Source organism: Ictidomys tridecemlineatus, chromosome 7 (assembly GCF_052094955.1).
Source record: "Ictidomys tridecemlineatus isolate mIctTri1 chromosome 7, mIctTri1.hap1, whole genome shotgun sequence".
Lineage (NCBI taxonomy): Eukaryota > Metazoa > Chordata > Mammalia > Rodentia > Sciuridae > Ictidomys > Ictidomys tridecemlineatus.
The window spans coordinates 59,565,196-59,584,140 of record NC_135483.1 but is presented as its reverse complement, the minus strand read 5'-3'; the positions used below and the strand labels follow the sequence as shown (position 1 = coordinate 59,584,140).

General features: G+C 34.0%; 1 protein-coding gene across 1 annotated transcript in view; it reads left to right on the top strand.

The window, feature by feature from the left end:
• The window catches only part of Xkr9 (XK related 9), a 37,520-nt gene that overhangs the window by 3,080 nt on the left and 15,495 nt on the right, over window positions 1-18,945 (top strand). Inside the window, exons 2-3 of the mRNA XM_040293391.2 lie at window positions 285-365; window positions 2,361-2,911. Coding sequence (XP_040149325.1) covers window positions 2,640-2,911 — 272 coding nt within the window. The 5' untranslated portion in view covers window positions 285-365; window positions 2,361-2,639. The remainder of the gene's footprint in view (window positions 1-284; window positions 366-2,360; window positions 2,912-18,945) is intronic.

The following is an 18,945-nucleotide window of genomic DNA, read 5'->3' as shown; positions in this document are numbered from 1 at the left end:
TTCAGATTTAAGATTCTCACCTTGATGTTATTAAGCTTTTCATATTTTCTTAATATTTGTTTGTCAAATACAATGAAAGCTTGGAATCTAGTCAGGGTACAAAGGAACAATGTTTTTTTTTTTTCCTCTCAATTAGGTAGTTGTATAGAGGTGTACTGTATTCATAATGATACATACTCTTATCACTAGATTATAAAATGTCACGTGTCTAACTGGTGATTTCAGTTTCATTTTAGTATTCGCTCTTAAAGGATTATATGCCCTTTAATTTTGCTTGTTTTCAGTGGTGAAGAAATAAAATATTCACAAAATGCAGATTTTCCAGAAAGGACTTTGAATTGAAGAACGCTTTTAATATTTGACAAGTAAGTTTTTTTAATGTGTTAAATTTGGCTGATAAGTGAAAATTTCCTAGTTTTTATTTCTTCAGAAGTCTGCTTTAATGCGAGGAGATCATGTACAAGGGCAAGGGTTATGTTTTTGGCGGGCAACCAGGTACACATAGCTATGTTGACCTCTGAATGAAATTGGATTGGTACTGTTAAGTCAGTTAAGTGTAAGAAGTCCCCTGGAAGTCAATTTTGTAGGTGGTATTATTTTTCCTAAGGTGATATTGGAATAGTGATCAACTGTAGAGGTAGAGATGAATAAGTAGTTATTGAAAGAAATGAAGGCTGTCTTTTTGAGAATCATCATCTTAGTTTGCCATGTAGATTTCTTTCCTGTTGGAGTTATGCTTTTGTCTAACTAACTATGGACATTCTTTTTCATTTTCAAAACTTTGAGATCAAATCAGTAATTTTTCACTTAACATTTTATAATGTGAAGTCAGAGATTGCAAACTTACATGCTTACAGAGGTCAGATAGGCATGCAAAATAATAATGATAACATTTCTTGAGCCCTATGTGCCAAGTAGTTTTCAAGAAGATTATATGTATCACGTGCATTATCTTTCTTAATCTTCATAACAACTCTCTAAGGTATATAGTATTATTTGTATCAGATTAAAAAATAGGGAAGAGGACAGAAAAGAAAAGGTTTAAGGACACATTGTAAGTAGATAAGTGTATTAGCACTGAGACCCAGAATTTGAAATTACTGAAGCAGGCCAAATGGCCACTGTGGCAAACTGAAGAAAGCATGCCCCATATTAAGGGCATACACTATGCATGAAGAAATGCTAATGTAGCATTGTACATCTTTCAGTTTTTTTTAATTGCAGACAGAAATCTGGATTTTTAAAAATGAGGTGTTGGAATTAATTAGAAAAACAAAAGACACTTAAGTCAAACAAACTGTGTCAGCAGATTGCATTCAGTACATGTTTATAAAATAGGGATGTTAGTATCTATTCTAAGTTTGATGTAAGAATCAAATTGGAGCATTTTATATACAACATTTAGCTCAGTGCCATGCACATAGTGTTAAGTATATGTTAGCTCTTTTTAGTAGGATAAACATTTTTTCTAGTCATCAAAATTCCTCTTCAGTGTCATTTATTGTCATTTTTATCTTAAGAAATTGTAAAAATAATATATGAGTGCATGAGTGTGTTGTAAAACCTCAACATGGAAGCAGAGGGAGCAAATGATTGAAGTTGCATTCGTTTTTTGTTCCCATTCCCAACTGCCTTCCCCTCCCTATATGTAATTAAAAGCCACAAATGCTGTGTTTATCTTTCTAGTACTCTATTCCCTTTTATACACCTTGGAAATCTTCTGAAGTAATTTCAAACAAAGCTATATCATTCTTTTCAAAGGTTGCATGATTTATCCTTTACTATGAATATATTCTAATTTATTAAACTAGGTCTCTCAGTTTAGGTAGTTTTTAGTTATTTGTTGTTATAAAAAAGACTCTGCAAGAAGTATGTATGTTTGGGCTTATTTGTGAATACTTCCCTATGTTGAAATGTTGCATGGAATTTCCAGCTAAAGGAATATTAAGAATTTTCAAAGTTATTGTGCCTTTGTTAAATATATATTTGTAACTTTATAATATTTAATTTTATGAATCTATCTTTATTTACTTTACCATTTCCTTATGATGACACATTTAGATTATTTCCATTTTCTTGCTACTATAAGTGATCTTGCAATAAATAACCTTTGTGAGTAGGTTATATTTTAAAAATATAAACACTTCAATCTGAGAGGAAGTTTTCAACTAGCAAGTATATCTCTGAGACTTTACTTTCCAAAAACAATTTTAAGAATTATATTTAGTGGCAATATATTATTATAATTTTACTTGGTAATATTTTAGAAATATTTTTAGAAAAAAATAGAGCTTTAATAAAATCATGGCCCTGTCTTTATACTTAGGATTTTTAGAAACTATGTTTTTGTTTCATTTTAGGCATTGTCATCTGTAATGAAGATCATCGTGAAACAGAAGTTTGAGTTGGGCCTTGTAACTTTGGACCTGGATTAGAAATTTAGAACAGAGAGTTAAAATTAGTCACTTATTTTTTTGTATTCCAATTTCATATTATTTATTTATTTTAATAAATAGGTTTAGAGAGAAGAAATTAAAATTCATTGCTATATCAGAGGATGCAATAATATTTGTTCTGGTATTTTTTTTCCTTTTTGTATGAGAGAAGAGAGTAGATAGCCAAGAGCTATAGCATTCATAATGAAATATACTAAATGCAATTTTATGATGTCAGTTCTTGGCATTATAATCTATGTAGCTGATTTAATTGTGGACATCTGGGTATCTGTCAGGTTTTTCCACGAAGGACAGTATATTTTTGGTATTTTAACATTAAGCTTTATGCTTTTTGGAACACTTGTGGTCCAGTGTTTTAGTTATTCTTGGTTCAAGGCCGATTTAAACAAAGCAGGCCAAGAAATTCAGCATTGCTTTCTTCTACTTCATTGCTTACAAGGAGGAGTTTTTACAAGGTGAATATGTGCTTTTGATCACTAACATTGTTTTCCTTTTACCCAAACAAGCTACCTTTTTTCTATGTAAGTAGTCAGATGTACAAAGGTTCCCTATTTGCAAGGAGCACAAAGGTTACTTGCTCCTCACTGTGGGTGTGCACATGAGTCATTGCTGTGCTGTCAGAATTTCCCAGATTCATTTAGCTAATTAAGTTGCTTTTTCGGGTATGTGCTCAGTTTTGTGTTCTGTGTATATTGTAAGCCTGATAGTGCAAATGTAGCTTATCACTTGCACCTCTGAGAGAGTACTTCACTTATTTATGCTGATTTAACTAGATGAAAAAAGGTTTACTGTAATAATGCAGTAGCCATGCAGTTAGGTAGGTATAGAAATAAAATCAACCTTAAGAATCATGTTGTTAAAACCTTATTTTATAGTTAAACTAGAATCTAAATAGGGTCTGAGAATTCTGTGATTCTCTATATATTTGATTTTATATGACATTTTTACTATTATCTTAAATGATTTTATTCTGTTAAGACATAATTTTTCATAAAAGTAAAGAGAAAAATATACCTATTAAAAATAATTATTACTATTATTTTTTGTGGTGCTGGGGATCAAACTCAGGGTGTCATGCATGGTAGGCATTCTGCCATTGAGCCATATCCCTAGCCCTGTACTTTTTTTTTACAGTTATATTTTGAATTTGGTCTATTTTAAGATAACATAGAGGTTAACTTTTTATTTGTTAAGAGGCAACAAATTCATGGTCATTAATTGAAAATACTAAAAGAAGGCTTTTATATTACCAATGATGCCATTACATTACTGTAGAAATTTAGTGTTTTGTAAATATTAGCTTTTATTTAGTCTTTTCAAAGCTAGAGTTATTAGTTATAATATATAAGAGGAACTAAAGGTACAATGAGAAGTTTTAAAGTCTTAGGAAATCTGAAAAGAATGTACTTTAGTTGTTGATATTGGGAGTTAGTTTTGGCATTGTACAAGATGAAAATGTTTAAAGGAATGTGGTAAAAGTGTTTTTTAAAAGAATTTTATACACACATATACATCCACAACAAATATATATATATTTATTGTAGATGGACAACAAATATATATATTTGTTGTAGATGGACACAGTACCTTTATTTAGTATTTTTTTTTTTAATGTGGTGCTGAGGATCCAACCCAGTGCCTAATGGTGCTAGGCAAGTGCTCTACCACTGATCTACAACCGTGGTCCGTGAAAATGCTTTTAAATAAATAGAAGTGTAATAAGTTTTAATGAGTATTCTGTATGAGCAATAATGAAAATTATGTAGTATCTGAAGGACAATAAAAATTACTTTGTAGAGAGTTTAAAAATATGGTATACATGAGTTTCTTTGTTATTCTCTTAAATTTTCACATTTCCTAATTATTTTCATTGGTGTTTGAACTGATGACTCAAGATGTTGATATTGAAAGTTTGGTTCTTGTCCCTGATGCTGATCAAGGTTTTGAAAAAAAGTAAAAAGTTTTACTGCTTTGCTAGCAAAGGAGAAAGGCAATAGACTCAAGTCACAGAGGCTACCATTCAAACTACTACAGAGGGCTTTATAAAGGGAAGTATAGGCCTATTTTCCAGATATTGTCAGTAAATGTGATGAACGTTTAACTTTGTCCTTAGGAGAGCTATTTTTCTATTTCCAGGTCCAGAGTTTCTTTGTTCAGGTTGGCAGTAAACCAAAGGACAGATAACTTAGGCAGGAAAGAGTGTTTTTGTTTTCCCTTCAGTTATGGATAGGAAAGGAGGAAAGGAAAAAAATGTCAGTTTTAAAAGAAGTTTCCAGCGATTGAGCAACAAGGTTTACATTCAAAACATAAAGTGGGCCGCTGTTGCATGAAAGGGACCTCCTCTGTTAAAATATTGCAAGATATTGTATTATAAGTAATTCTGTTATAAAAGAAGGCAAAATTGAGCAGGGTGCTATGGTGGTGCGATACCTGTAATTTCAGCAGTTGGGAAGGTTGAGAGAGGAGCAGCATAAGTTCAAAGGTAGCCTTAGGAACTTAGTGAGGCCTTTGGCAACGAAGACTCTGTCTCAAAGTAAAAATAATAATAAAAAAGAACAGGCTATGTGGCTCAATGGTTAAGTACTCCAAGTTTCAATTCCTGGTACCCCATCCCGCCAAAGAAAAAGGCAAAATTGCTTTGATGTTCATTGTTTCTTTATCAGCATAGTAATTTTATCATTTTATCTTATACTTGACAGTAAAATGTATTTTGACATATTATACATATATGGAGTACAACTTCCCATATATGAACATAGGAAAGTAATGTCTGACTCATTCTACTAACTTTCCTATTCCCAACCCTTCTCCCTTCCCTTCATTCCCCTTTGTCTAATTCAAAGTACTTCTATTTTTCATTACCCCCTATTATTGCAAGTTAGCATCCAAATATTAGAACATTTGTCCTTTGGTTTTTTGGGATTGGCTTATTTCACTTAGCATGATAGTCTCAAGTTCCATCCATTTACTGGCAAATGCCATAATTTTGTTTCTCTTTACGGCTGAGTAATATTCCATTGTGTATACACTAATTTTCTTTATCCATTCATCTGTTGAAAGCTGCTGTAAACATTGATGTGGCAGCTTTACTATAGTATGCTGATTTTAAGTCCTTTGGGTATACCAAGGAGTGGGATAAATGTGTCAAATGGTAGTTTCATTTCAATTCTTCTGAGGAATCTCCATACTACTTTCCAGAGTGGTTGCACCAAATTGCAGTTCTTCCAGCAACATATGAGTGTATCATATCCTCGCCAACATTTATTGTTGCTTTTATTCTTGATAATTGTCATTCTTACTGGAATAAGATGAAATCTCAGTGTAGTTTTAATTAGCATTTTTCTAATTGCTAGAGATATTGAACATTTTTTTTCATATATTTGTGGACCGATCATATTTCATCTTCTGTGAAGTGTCTGTTTGGTTCCTTAGCCCATTTATTGATTGGGTTATTTGGGTTTTTTTTCTTTATATATCCTGGAGATTCATGCTCTATCTGAGATACAGGTGGAAAAGATTTTCCCCCATTCTTTAGGCTGTCTCTTCACATTCTTAATTATTTCCTTTGCAATGAAGAAGCTTTTTAGTTTGATACTAGCCCATTTGTTGATTCTTGATTTTACTTCTTATGCTTTAAGAGTCTTGTTAAGGAAGTCGGTTTCTAACCCAACATGATGAAGATTTGGGCTTGCTTCTTCTTCTAGCAGGTGCAGGGTCTCTTGTCTCATGCCTAGGTCCTTGATCCACTTTGAGTTGAGTTTTGTGCAGGATGAGTGATAGGGATTTAATTTCATTTTGCTACGTATGGATTTCCAGTTTTCCCAGCACTATTTGTTGAAGAAGCTATCTTTTCTTCAGTGTATGTTTTTGGCACCTTTGTCTAGTATGAGGTAACTATATTTATATAAGTTTGTCTTTGTGTCTTCTATTCTGTACAATTGGTCTACATGTCTGTTTTGGTGCCAGTACTGTTATTATAGCTCTGTAATATAATCTAAGGGCTGATATTGTGATGCCTTCTGCTTCATTTTTCTTACTAAGGATTATCAGCATAGTAATTTTTGATTAAGTGTCATAAAATTATAGAGGCTCTGGACAATATGACTATCCTTTTTCTCTGATGGGCATTTAGAGTAAGAGTCAGTCTGTTTTTGATTTGTCTTTGCTTCTAGGGTACAGCCTCCAGGGCATTGGTAGCCTGGTGTGGTCTTCCTGACCCCAGAGATTCTGAACATTTGTCTGTTTCCTTGGCACTATAAGACTACTAGAAACTTTGTTTTTCAAAAGTGTTCTGCTTAACCTTTACTCTCTCTTATGGTTTCAGTGTTTGGCAAATGTCTTGGGGGAAAAACTTTGAGTTTGAGGTCCCACAGTTCTGTCAGATCTCCAAAATCTCTGCTATTGTTTCTTGACAGCCCGTTGCCTAGTCAAAATCCAGAATTTCAGCCTCTTGTCCTGAGTAACAATCAGCAAATACCCCCACAAAATGAGTATCTGTGGAAACAGCTTCCCAGTTTCTAGTTTCTATAGTAGTCTTGGCAGGACCATTGTTCTTCTCTAATATATTATTATATCTACCTAGAAGTATAGTCCATAATGTGCAGTTCTAAGTATAAAGTAAAATAAAACCTCTATGGTTCACATGGATAATAAAAAGACCTCAAAACACTTGAATCCCATTTATCATGTTCCCATCTTATATATTAATGTTTTTGGCACTTTAATTCCTATTTTAAATCCACTAGATGATATTATTACTGCATTATTAAGTTGTTTTATGATGTTAAATTTTATTAATTTTGTTAATATTTACTACTCTATTTTTCATTCCTTCTTGTCTCTTAACCGTTTTGAAAAATACTGAACTTAAGGGCCCTTCTGAAATTATGACTTCATGATAATTGTTTTCTGCATCCCATATTTCCTCATACTGAGAGTAAGGCTGGAGAGTCCCTCCCCCTTCTTTGGGGGATGCCAGTACCCTGAGAGGGAGATTGGCTCTTACCCCAGCCTGATTGGCACATGCTAACTAAATTTACATATGTGTAGCACTTGGCTTTTGTTTCTATGTATTATAACCACTTCTGTGGGACCAGTGGAGTAGCAATCTAGCAGCTTCTCTTCAATTTGATCAAACTATATAAAATTCACTTTTTCTTTATGTCAGTAGGTGACGGAATCAAGCTAGCTGGAGTCCAGGCAAGATCCCAGGGCTAGCTGATAAGATCTAGCCCAGATCACTTTTTTCCCTGCCTTTCTGAGGTCTGTTTTTTAGAATTTCATCCATAGAGGGTGTGTTGATGATATCATCTCTTAATTTTTGATTGCTTGAAAATTGTTGTTTGAAAATTCTATAGAATTTTCTGTTGAATTCTAGATAAGTAGTTACTTTCAGTGTATTTTATTCTATTGTCTTTTGGTTTCTATTTTGGCTTTGGAGGAGTTAGATTTCAGTTTTATTGGATTCTTTTGAAAGTATTTAATCTTTTTCCTCTTTGGCAACTCTTGGGGTTTTTTTTTTCTTTTTCTTTTTTTTTCTTCTTCTGTTTTTGTATTGGGGACTGAACTCAGGGGCACTTATCCACTGAGCCACATCCTGAGCCCTATTTTGTATTTTATTTAAAGACAGGGTCTCACTGAATTGCTTAGCGCCTAAGTTGCTGAGGCTGGCTTTGAACTTGTGATCCTTCTGTTTCAGCCTCCCAAGCCCCTGGGATTACAGGTATGCATCACTGGGTCTGGCAATTTTTTTTATGTTTTAATTATTATATATTTAGGAGAAGATTTCTTTTTATTTCTCACTTGAAACTTGCTGGTCCTGTTGATTCTGTCATTTACTATCTTCCACCATTTCTGCACAATTCATAGCAATTATCTTTTTAACATTTTTTTTACTACATTTTTCTCTGTTTCTTATGGGAATCCAGTCAAATTTAAGGCAACCTTTCTTACAGCATGTAAAATGACTCTTACATGTTAGATTTTTAAATTTTAATTTTTACACTCTATTCTACAGTCTGCATAATTTTTTGAACTTTAAATAACTTCATAAGTATTCACTTTTGTTGTGGTCAAGATATTATCCCATTCAACCACTGAGAATTTTAAATTGGATTATTCTAAGTTTTATTTTTAAGAAGCTCTATTTTTTTTTGAAGTCTGCTGTGTAACTTTTATAGTTTCTTGTTCACTGCAGATATTTTCAGATTTGTCGTTTTTATTTTTAAACATAGCAAGTGTAGTTGTTTAATTTATAATTGTAGTATCTGAAGACTTTTTAGGTTTATTACTATGGGCTCTGCTTCTACTATTGAGTGCTCATACTGCCTCATTTTTCTGTAGGCCTGGTGTCAATAATCATTTCCTGGTTATTGCACTTGAAAAAATAATGTGTGGGGCCTTCTCCAAGTCTTTCCTAAAGGCTTTGAGGTTGTTTCTAGATGATGCCTGGAGGTTCTCTCAAGTGCATTCTATACTTAATTTCATGCCTTGAAGTTCATCGGCCTACATAGGTCATACAGGATTGGGATGCAGATCTGTTCAAGGAAAATCTTGTGTCAGTAATATTTCAGTTAATTTTTAAATAAATGACTTTTATTGAGGTATAATTTTATATACAATAAAATGTACATGTTTAAAACACGGAGTTGCAAAAAAATCTTAAAAATATCGATTCTTCTAATCTGTGGTGTTTTTCTCTTCATTTAGACTTAATTTCTCTTAGTAATGTTTTCTAGTTTTTGTTGTAGAAGTCTTGTACGTATTTTGGTATAATTATCCCTAAGTATTTCATTTTTGGAGGCTATTATAAATGGTATTTATTTTTAATTTCAATTTCAAAACTAATAGAATTAGTTTTTAAAAAATTTTAATTTTTTTAATGACAACAGAATACATTACAACTCATATTACACATATAGAGCATAATTTTTCATATCTCTGGTTGTACACAAAGTAGAGTCACATCTTTCATGTCTTCATACATTTACTTAGGGTAATTCCACCATCTTTCCTATCCCTATGCTCCCTCCCTTTCCCTCCCTCCCCTTTTCCCCTTTGCCCTATCTAGAGTTCATTTAATCCTCCCATCTCCACCCCACCCCACATCATATTAAGCATATTATGAATAAGCATCCTTAAATCAGAGAAATTCTTTGGCATTGGCTTTTTGGGATTGACTAATTTCACTTAGTATTATATTTTCCAGCTCCATCCATTTACTTGCAAATGCCATGATTTTATTCTCTTTTATTGCTGAGTATTATTCCATTGTGTATATATACTACATTTTCTTCATCCATTCATCTACGAAGGATACCTAGGTTGGCTCCACAGTTTAGTTATTCTGAATTGTGCTGCTATAAACATTGATGTGTCTGTGTAGTATGCTGTTTTTAAGTCCTTTGGGTATAGACTGAGGAGTGGGATAGTTGGGTCAAATGGTGGTTCCATTCCCAGTTTTTCAAGAATTCTCCATACTTCTTTCCATATTTGCTGCACCAATTTGCAGTTCTCCCAGCAATGTATGAATGTGCCTTTTTCCCTACATCCTTGCCAACACTTATTGTTGTTTGTATTCTTAATAGCTGCCATTCTTACTGGAGTAAGATGAAATCTTAGAGTAGTTTTGATTTGCATTTATCTAATTGCTAGAGATGTTGAACATTTTTTCATGTATTTGTTGATTAATTGTATATCTTCTTCTGAGAAGTGTCTGTTTAGTTCCTTGGCCCATTTATTGATTGGTTTATTTTTGTGGTTTTTTTTTTTTGGTGTTAAGATTTTTGAGTTCTTTATACATTCTAGAGATTAGTGCTGTATCTGACGTGGGTGGTAAGAATTTATTGCCGATTAGTAGGCTGTCTATTCACCTGATTGTTTCTTTTGCCGAGAAGAAGCTTTTTAGTTTGAATCCATCCCATTTATTGATTCTTGATTTTAATTCTTGTGCTATAGAAGTTTTATTAAGGAAGTTGGGGCCTAATCTGACATGATGGAGATTTGGGCCTACTTTTTCCTCTAATAGATGCAATTTCTCTGGTTTATAGAATTGGTTGTTTTTATACTGATCCTTTAGCATATGATTTTGTTAAGGCCACTTATTCTAGTAACTTTTCTGTGGACTCTATAGGTTCTTTATGTAGATAATCATATTATTTGTAAATAAAGAAGCCCGATTGTCTTGATTACTGTAGCTTCATAATATATTTTACATTATAAACTTTTTCCTCTTTTTAAATAGAATACTTTTTTAAAGCAGTTTTAGGTTCATAGTAAAATAGAGAAAAAAGAAGAGAGTTTCCATATAATCTCTACCCCCACATACTGCACAGGGTCCTTATCAATATTCTGTGCTAGATTGGTACGTCTGTCACAATAGATGAAATTACATTGACATCTTTATTATCCAAAGTCCGTGGTTTCCATTGGGGCTCATTCTTTGTGTTGTACACTCTTATTAGTTTTGATAAATGTATAATGACATTTTCCTTTCTTTAGAGTATCATACAGAATAGTTTCACTCTCCTAAAAATCACCTGGGCTCTCCCTGTTCATTCTTCCCTCCTTGCTAACCTTGGGCAACCACTGTTTTTTTTTTTTTTTCTTTCTTGGTACTAGGGATTGAACTAGGGTGCTAAACCACTGAGCTGTATCCCCAGCCCTGTTTTGTATTTTATTTAGAGACAGGGTCTCACTGAATGCCTTAGCACCTTGCTTTTGCTGAGGCTGTCTTTGAACTTGGGATCCTCCTGCCTCAGCCTCCCAAATTGTTGGGATTACAGGAGTGCGCCACTGTGCCTTTCCTGTCTTGTTGTTTTTTACCTTTCCCAGAATGTCATATAGTTGGAATTATACAGAACAACACCTTTTCACATTTGTTTCTTTTACTTAGCAATATACATTTAAAAAGTTCTTCCTTTTCATGGCTTGATAGCTCATTTCTTTTTAATGCAGAATTCCATTGTCTGTTTATCATATCCATAGTTTGTTTATCCATTCACTGCCTCAAGAACATCTTGGTTACTTCTGAGTTTTGACAATTTGAAAGCCGCTGTAAATATTCGTGTGCAGGAGGATATTTAATCATTTAAACACCAGGAGCAGGGTGGCTGAACTGTATGCTAAAAATATGTTTAGTTTTGTAAGAAAATGAAAGGAACTACCATTTGACCCAGGTATCCTTCTCCTCTGTCTATACCCAAAGGACTTAAAAACAGCATACTACAGGGACACAGGCACATCAGTGTTTATAGAAGCACAATTCACAATAGCTAAACTGTGGAACCAACCTAGATGCCCTTCAGTAGATGAATGAATAAAAGAATGTGGCATATATACACAATGGAATAATACTCAGCAATAAAAGAGAATAAAATCATGGAATTTGTAGGTAAATGGATGGAGAAGATAATGCTAAGTGAAGTTAGTCAATACCAAAAAACCAAATGCTGAATGTTTTCTCTGATATAAGGAGGCTGATTCATAGTGGGATAGGGAAGGGTAGCATGGGAGGGATAGATGAACTCTAGATAGGGCAGAGGGGTTGGAGGGGAAGGGAGGAGGCATGGGGTTAGAAATGATGGTGGAATGTGATGGACATTATTATCCAAAGTACATGTATGAAGACACAGATTCGTGTGAATATATTTTGTATATAACCAGAGATAAGAAACATTGTGCTCTATGTGTTTAATAAGAATTATAATGCGTCCAGCTGTCATATATTAATAAAAAATTAATTTAAAAAAGAAAATGCCAAAATATCTTCTAAAGTGACTATATAATTTCTCACCAGCAAAGGAGATTTTCTATTACTCCATATCGTTATCAGCATTTGTTGTCAGTGTTCTGGATTATGACTATTCTAATAGGTATGTAGTGGTATTTTATTTTGGTTTTAATTTGTATTTTTTCTAGTGACATGTGATGTGGAGGATCTTTTCATAAACCTACTTGCCACCTCTGTTTTCTTTGGTGAGGTATCTGTTTGAATCTTTTATCCACTTTTTATTGGGTAGTTCTTTTTCTTATTGTTAAGTTTTAAGAGTTATTTGTATATTTCCAATAACAGTCCTTTATCAGGTATATCTTTTGCAAATAATTTTTCCAGTCTGTGGCTTATATTTTTACATTCTTAATATCCTATATATATATATATTTTTTTCCCTGTGTTGGAGATTGAACCCATGGCCTCACAATTTGCTAGGCAAATTCTCTATCATTGAGTTACACTCCTAGCCCTTAGCTTTTTAAAATTGTTGAGTTCTATTTGTAGATATTTTGTTAAGCATTTTTGTGTCCATTATCTTGAGGGATATTGGTCTATAATTTTCTTTTCTTGTAATATCTTTGGTAGGGTTTATTTTTGTTGTTGAGGGGGAGCTTGGAATTGAACCCAGGGCCTTGTGCATGCAAGACAAGCACTCTACCAACTGAGCTATATCCCTGCCCTCTTTGGTATGTTTGAGATTAGTTTTACATTGCTTCATAACAGAAGTTAGAAAATATTGCTTCGTTATATTTCTGAAGAATTTTGTATAAGATTTGTGTCATTTCTTCCTTATATGTTTGGTAAAATGTATTGGATGATATGAATGTTGTATGAAGATTTTTAGGAAAAATTTAACTTCTTTGATAGATTTAGAAGCATTCAGATCTTCTAGTTGACCTATATCAGTGTTAGTAAGTTATATTTTTAGAGTTTATCCGCTTCATCAGGGAGTTTGCCCATTTCCATTTTTTTGACATTTTTTTCTAATATTCCCTTGCTATAGTTTTGATTATCTATAGGATCTTTAGTGATGTCTTCTTTTCCATTTCTGATATTGACATTTTATATTTTCTTCCTCTTCTTCTCTCCCCCTCCTCCTAAATGCAAATGCCATGATTTTATTCTCTTTTATTGCTGAGTATTATTCCATTGTGTATATATACCACAATGGTCTTAGTAGAGGTTTTTCAATTTCTTCTATCATTTCACAGAATTAGATTTTGGCTTTGTTAATTTCTATTGCATTTTCTTCCTAGTTTATTTGATTTCTGCTTTTATCTTTTTTTTTTTTAATATTTATTTTTTAGTTCTCGGCGGACACAACATCTTTATTGGTATGTGGTGCTGAGGATCGAACCCGGGCCGCACGCATGCCAGGCGAGCGCGCTACCGCTTGAGCCACATCCCCAGCCCCTGCTTTTATCTTTTTAATTTCCTTCCATATTCTTAGGATTTAATTTGCTTTTCTTCATCTATTTCATTTCTGTAGAAACTTATTACTATTAACCATTTCTTCTTTTTTAATGAAAGCATTTAAACTATGACTTTCCCATTAACCCTTTCATTAGCTGTATCACAGACATTTTGATATGTTTTCATTATCCATAAGTTCAAAATACCTTTTAGCTTTCCTTGTGATTTCTTCTTTTACCCAAGGGTTAGACTACTGAAAAAATTTTAAAGTAATTAGATGTTTTTGTAGATATTGTTAATATTAATAATTTAACTTCTTTGTTGTCAGATAACATTCTTATGATTTCAATCTTTTGAAATTTATTGATACTTGTCTTATTGCCTAACATACAGTCCATCCTTTTGAATGCTTCATGTGTACTTGGAATGTACATTTCTGCAACGATAGGTTGTAGTAGTCTCTAAATGAAATTTAGTGAGTGTAGTCAGTAGTTATACAGGCATTATGTGGACTTATTGATTTTATTTATTTATTTATTTATTTATTTATTTATTAAAATTTTTTTATTGTTGGTCGTTCAAAACATTACACAGTTCTCAATACATCATCTTTCACAGTTTGATTCAAGTGGGTTATGAACTCCCAACTTTACCCCGTATACAGATTGCTGTATCACATCAGTTACCCTTCCATTGATTGACATATTGCTTTTCTAGTGTCTGATGTATTCTGCTGTTAGTCCTATTCTCTACTATCCCCCCTCCCCTCCCCTCCCCTCCCCTTTTCTCTCTCTACCCCTTCTACTGTAAATCATTTCTTCCATTTGTATTATCTTGTCTTACCCCTCCTTTCCTCTTATATATCATTCTCACTCCCTTTCCCTCCCACCTCTCATCCCTGTTTAATGTAAATCATCTTCTCAAGCTCTTCGTCCCTACCCTGTCCTTGTTTACTCCCCTTATATCAAAGGGGTCATTTGGTATTTGTTTTTTAACGATTGACTAGCTTCACTTAGCATAATCTGCTCTAATGCCATCCATTTCCCTCCAAATTCTATGATTTTGTCGTTTCTTAATGCAGAGTAATACTCCATTGTGTATAAATGCCACATTTTTTTTATCCATTCGTCTATTGAAGGGCATCTAGGTTGGTTCCACAATCTTGCTATCGTGAATTGTGCTGCTATGAACATTGATGCAGCAGTGTCCCTGTAGCATGCTCTTTTTAAGTCTTTAGGGAATAGACCGAGAAGGGGAATAGCTGGGTCAAATGGTGGTTCCATTCCCAGCTTTCCAAGAAATCTCCATACTGCTTTCCAAATTGGCTGCACCAATTTGCAGTCCCACCAGCAATGAACAAGAGTGCCCTTTTCCCTGCATCCTCTCCAGCACTTATTGTTGTTTGACTTCCTAATGGCTGCCAATCTTACTGGAGTGAGATGGTATCTTAGGGTAGTTTTGATTTGCATTTCTCTGACTGCTAGCGATGGTGAGCATTTCTTCATGTACTTATTGATTGATTGTATGTCCTCCTCTGAGAAGTGTCTATTCAGGTCCTTGGCCCATTTATTGATTGGGTTATTTGTTATCTTATTGTCTAATTTTTTGAGTTCTTTGTATATTCTGGTTATTAGGGCTCTATCTGAAGTGTGTGGATTAAAGATTTGTTCCCAGGATGTAGGCTCCCTATTTAGCTCTCTTATTGTTTCTTTTGCTGAGAAAAAACTTTTTAGTTTGAGTAAGTCCCATTTGTTGATTCTAGTTGTTAACTCTTGCGCTATGGGTGTCCTATTGAGGAATTTGGGGCCCGATCCCACAGTATGTAGATCGTAGCCAACTTTTTCTTCTATCAGATGCCGTGTCTCTGATTTAATATCAAGCTCCTTGATCCATTTTGAGTTAACTTTTGTGCATGGCGAGAGATAGGGATTCAGATTCATTTTGATGCAAATGGATTTCTAGTTTTCCCAGCACCATTTGTTGAAGATGCTGTCCTTCCTCCATTGCATGCTTTTAGCCCCTTTATCAAATATAAGGTAGTTGTAGTTTTGTGGATTGGTTACTGTGTCCTCTATTCTGTACCATTGGTCCACCCGCCTGTTTTGGTACCAGTACCATGCTGTTTTTGTTACTATTGCTCTGTAGTATAGTTTGAAGTCTGGTATCGCTATACCACCTGATTCACACTTCCTGCTTAGCATTGTTTTTGCTATTCTGGGTCTTTTATTATTCCATATGAATTTCATGATTCTTTTATCTATTTCTACAAGAAATGCTGTTAGGATTTTGATTGGTATTGCATTGAACTTATAGAGAACTTTTGGTAATATTGCCATTTTGATGATGTTAGTTCTGCCTATCCATGAGCAGAGTATATTTCTCCATCTTCTAAGGTCTTCTTCTATGTCTTTCTTTAGGGTTCTGTAATTTTCATTATATAAATCTTTCACCTCTCTTGTTAGGTTGATTCCCAAGTATTTTATCTTTTTGGGGGATATTGTGAATGGAGTAGTTGTCCTCATTTCCGTTTCAGAGGATTTGTCACTGATATACAGGAACGCCTTTGATTTATGCGTGTTGATCTTATATCCTGCCACTTTGCTGAATTCATTTATTAGCTCTAGTAGCTTCTTTGTAGACCCTTTTGGGTCTGCTAGGTATAGGATCATATCATCTGCAAATAGTGATAATTTAAGTTCTTCTTTTCCTATTTTTATGCTTTTAATTTCTTTCGTCTGTCTAATTGCTCTGGCCAGTGTTTCAAGGACTATGTTGAACAGAAGTGGTGAGAGAGGGCATCCCTGTCTTGTACCAGATCTTAGAGGGAATACCTTCAATTTTTCTCCATTCAGAATGATGCTGGCCTGTGGCTTATCATAGATTGCTTTTACAATGTTGAGGTATGTTCCGGTTATCCCTAATTTTTCTAGAGTTTTGAACATAAAGGGATGCTGAACTTTCGAATGCTTTTTCTGCATCTATCGAGATGATCATATGGTTCTTATTTTTAAGTCTATTGATGTGGTGAATAACATTTATTGATTTCCATATATCGAACCAGCCTTGCATCCCAGGGATGAATCCTACTTGATCATGGTGTATAATTTTTTTGATATGTATTTGAATCCGATTCGCCAGAATTTTATTGAGGATTTTTGCGTCAAGGTTCATTAGAGATATTGGTCTGTAGTTTTCTTTCTTTGAAGTGTCTTTGTCTGGTTTCGGAATCAGGGTGATGTTGGCCTCGTCGAATGAATTTGGAAGTTCTCCCTCTTTTTCTATTTCCTGAAATAGCTCGAAAAGTATTGGTGTTAGTTCCTCTTTAAAGGTTTTGTAAAACTCTGCTGTATACCCATCCGGTCCTGGGCTTTTCTTAGTTGGTAATCTTTTGATGGTTTCTTCTATTTCCTCTATTGTTATTGGTCTGTTTAGGTTGTCTATATCTTCCTGACTCAATCTGGGCAGATCATAAGACTTAAGGAATTTATCTATGCCTTCACTATCTTCTATTTTATTGGAGTATAAGGATTCAAAATAATTTCTGATTATCTTCTGTATTTCTGAAGTGTCTGTTGTGATATTGCCTTTTTCATCCCGTATGTTAGTAATTTGAGTTCTCTCTCTTCTTCTCTTCGTTAGCCTGGCTAAGGGCCTGTCGATTTTATTTATTTTTTCAAAGAACCAACTTTTGGTTTTGTCAATTTTTTCAATTGTTTCTTTTGTTTCAATTTCATTAATTTCAGCTCTGATTTTAATTATTTCTTGCCTTCTACTTCTTTTGCTGTTGTTTTGCTCTTCTTTTTCTAGGATTTTGAGATGAAGTAAGAGATCATTTATTTGTTGGTTTTTTCTTTTTTTGAGGAATGAATTCCAAGCGATGAATTTTCCTCTTAGAACTGCTTTCAATGTGTCCCATAGATTCCGATATGTTGTGTCTGTGTTTTCATTTAACTCTAGGAAGTTTTTAATTTCCTCCTTGATGTCTTCTAAAACCCATTGATCATTCAGCATCCTATTGTTCATTCTCCAAGTGATGCTTGATGATTCCTTCCTTCTTTTATCATTGATTTTCAGTTTTATTCCATTATGATCAGATAAGATGCATGGTATTATCTCTACCCCTTTATATTGTCTAAGAGTTGCCCTGTGACATAATATGTGGTCTATTTTTGAGAAGGTTCCATGTGCTGCTGAGAAAAAGGTATAACTACTTGATGTTGGGTGGTATAGTCTATATATGTCAATTAAGTCTAGGTTGTTAATTGTGTTATTGAGTTCTATAGTTTCCTTATTTAACTTTTGTTTGTAAGATCTGTCCAGTGGTGAGAGAGGTGTGTTGAAGTCTCCCATGATTATTGTATGGTGATCTATTAGACTCTTGAACTTGAGAAGAGTTTGCTTGATGAACACAGCTGCACCATTATTTGGGGCATATATATTTATGATTGTTATGTCTTGTTGGTGTATGGTTCCCTTGAGCAGTATGAAGTGTCCTTCTTTATCCCTTTTAATTAACTTTGGCTTGAAATCTATTTTATTAGATATGAGTATGGACACTCCTGCTTGTTTCCGCAGTCCATATGAGTGGTATGATTTTTCCCAACCTTTCACCTTCAGTCTATGAATATCTTTTTCTATCAGATGCGTCTCCTGTAGGCAGCATATTGTTGGGTCTTGTTTTGTGATCCATTCTACTAGCCTGTGTCTCTTAATTGGTGAGTTTAAGCCATTAACATTTAGGGTTATTATTGAGATCTGGTTTGTTCTTCTAGCCATATTTGTTTATTGATGTTACTAAACCTGATTTGTTATTCTCTTTGACTACTTTCCCCCCTTTACTGTCCTACCTCCCATTGTTGGTTTTCAATGTTATTGTCCATTTCCTCTTCCTGTAATGTTTTGCAAAGGATTTTTTGAAGAGATGGTTTTCTAGCTGCGAATTCTTTTAACTTTTGTTTATCGTGGAAGGTTTTAATTTCATCTTCTATCCTGAAGCTTAATTTCGCCGGATACACGATTCTTGGTTGGAACCCATTTTCTTTCAGTGTTTGAAATATGTTTTTCCAGGATCTTCTAGCTTTCAGAGTCTGTGTTGAGAGATCAGCTGTTATCCTGATTGGTTTGCCCCTAAATGTAATCTGCTTTCTTTCTCTTGCAGCTTTTAAAATTCTCTCCTTATTCTGTATGTTGGACATCTTCATTATAATGTGTCTAGGTGTGGATCTCTTATGATTTTGCACATTCGGCGTCCTGTAGGCTTCTAGGATTTGGGATTCTGTCTCATTCTTCAAGTCTGGGAAGTTT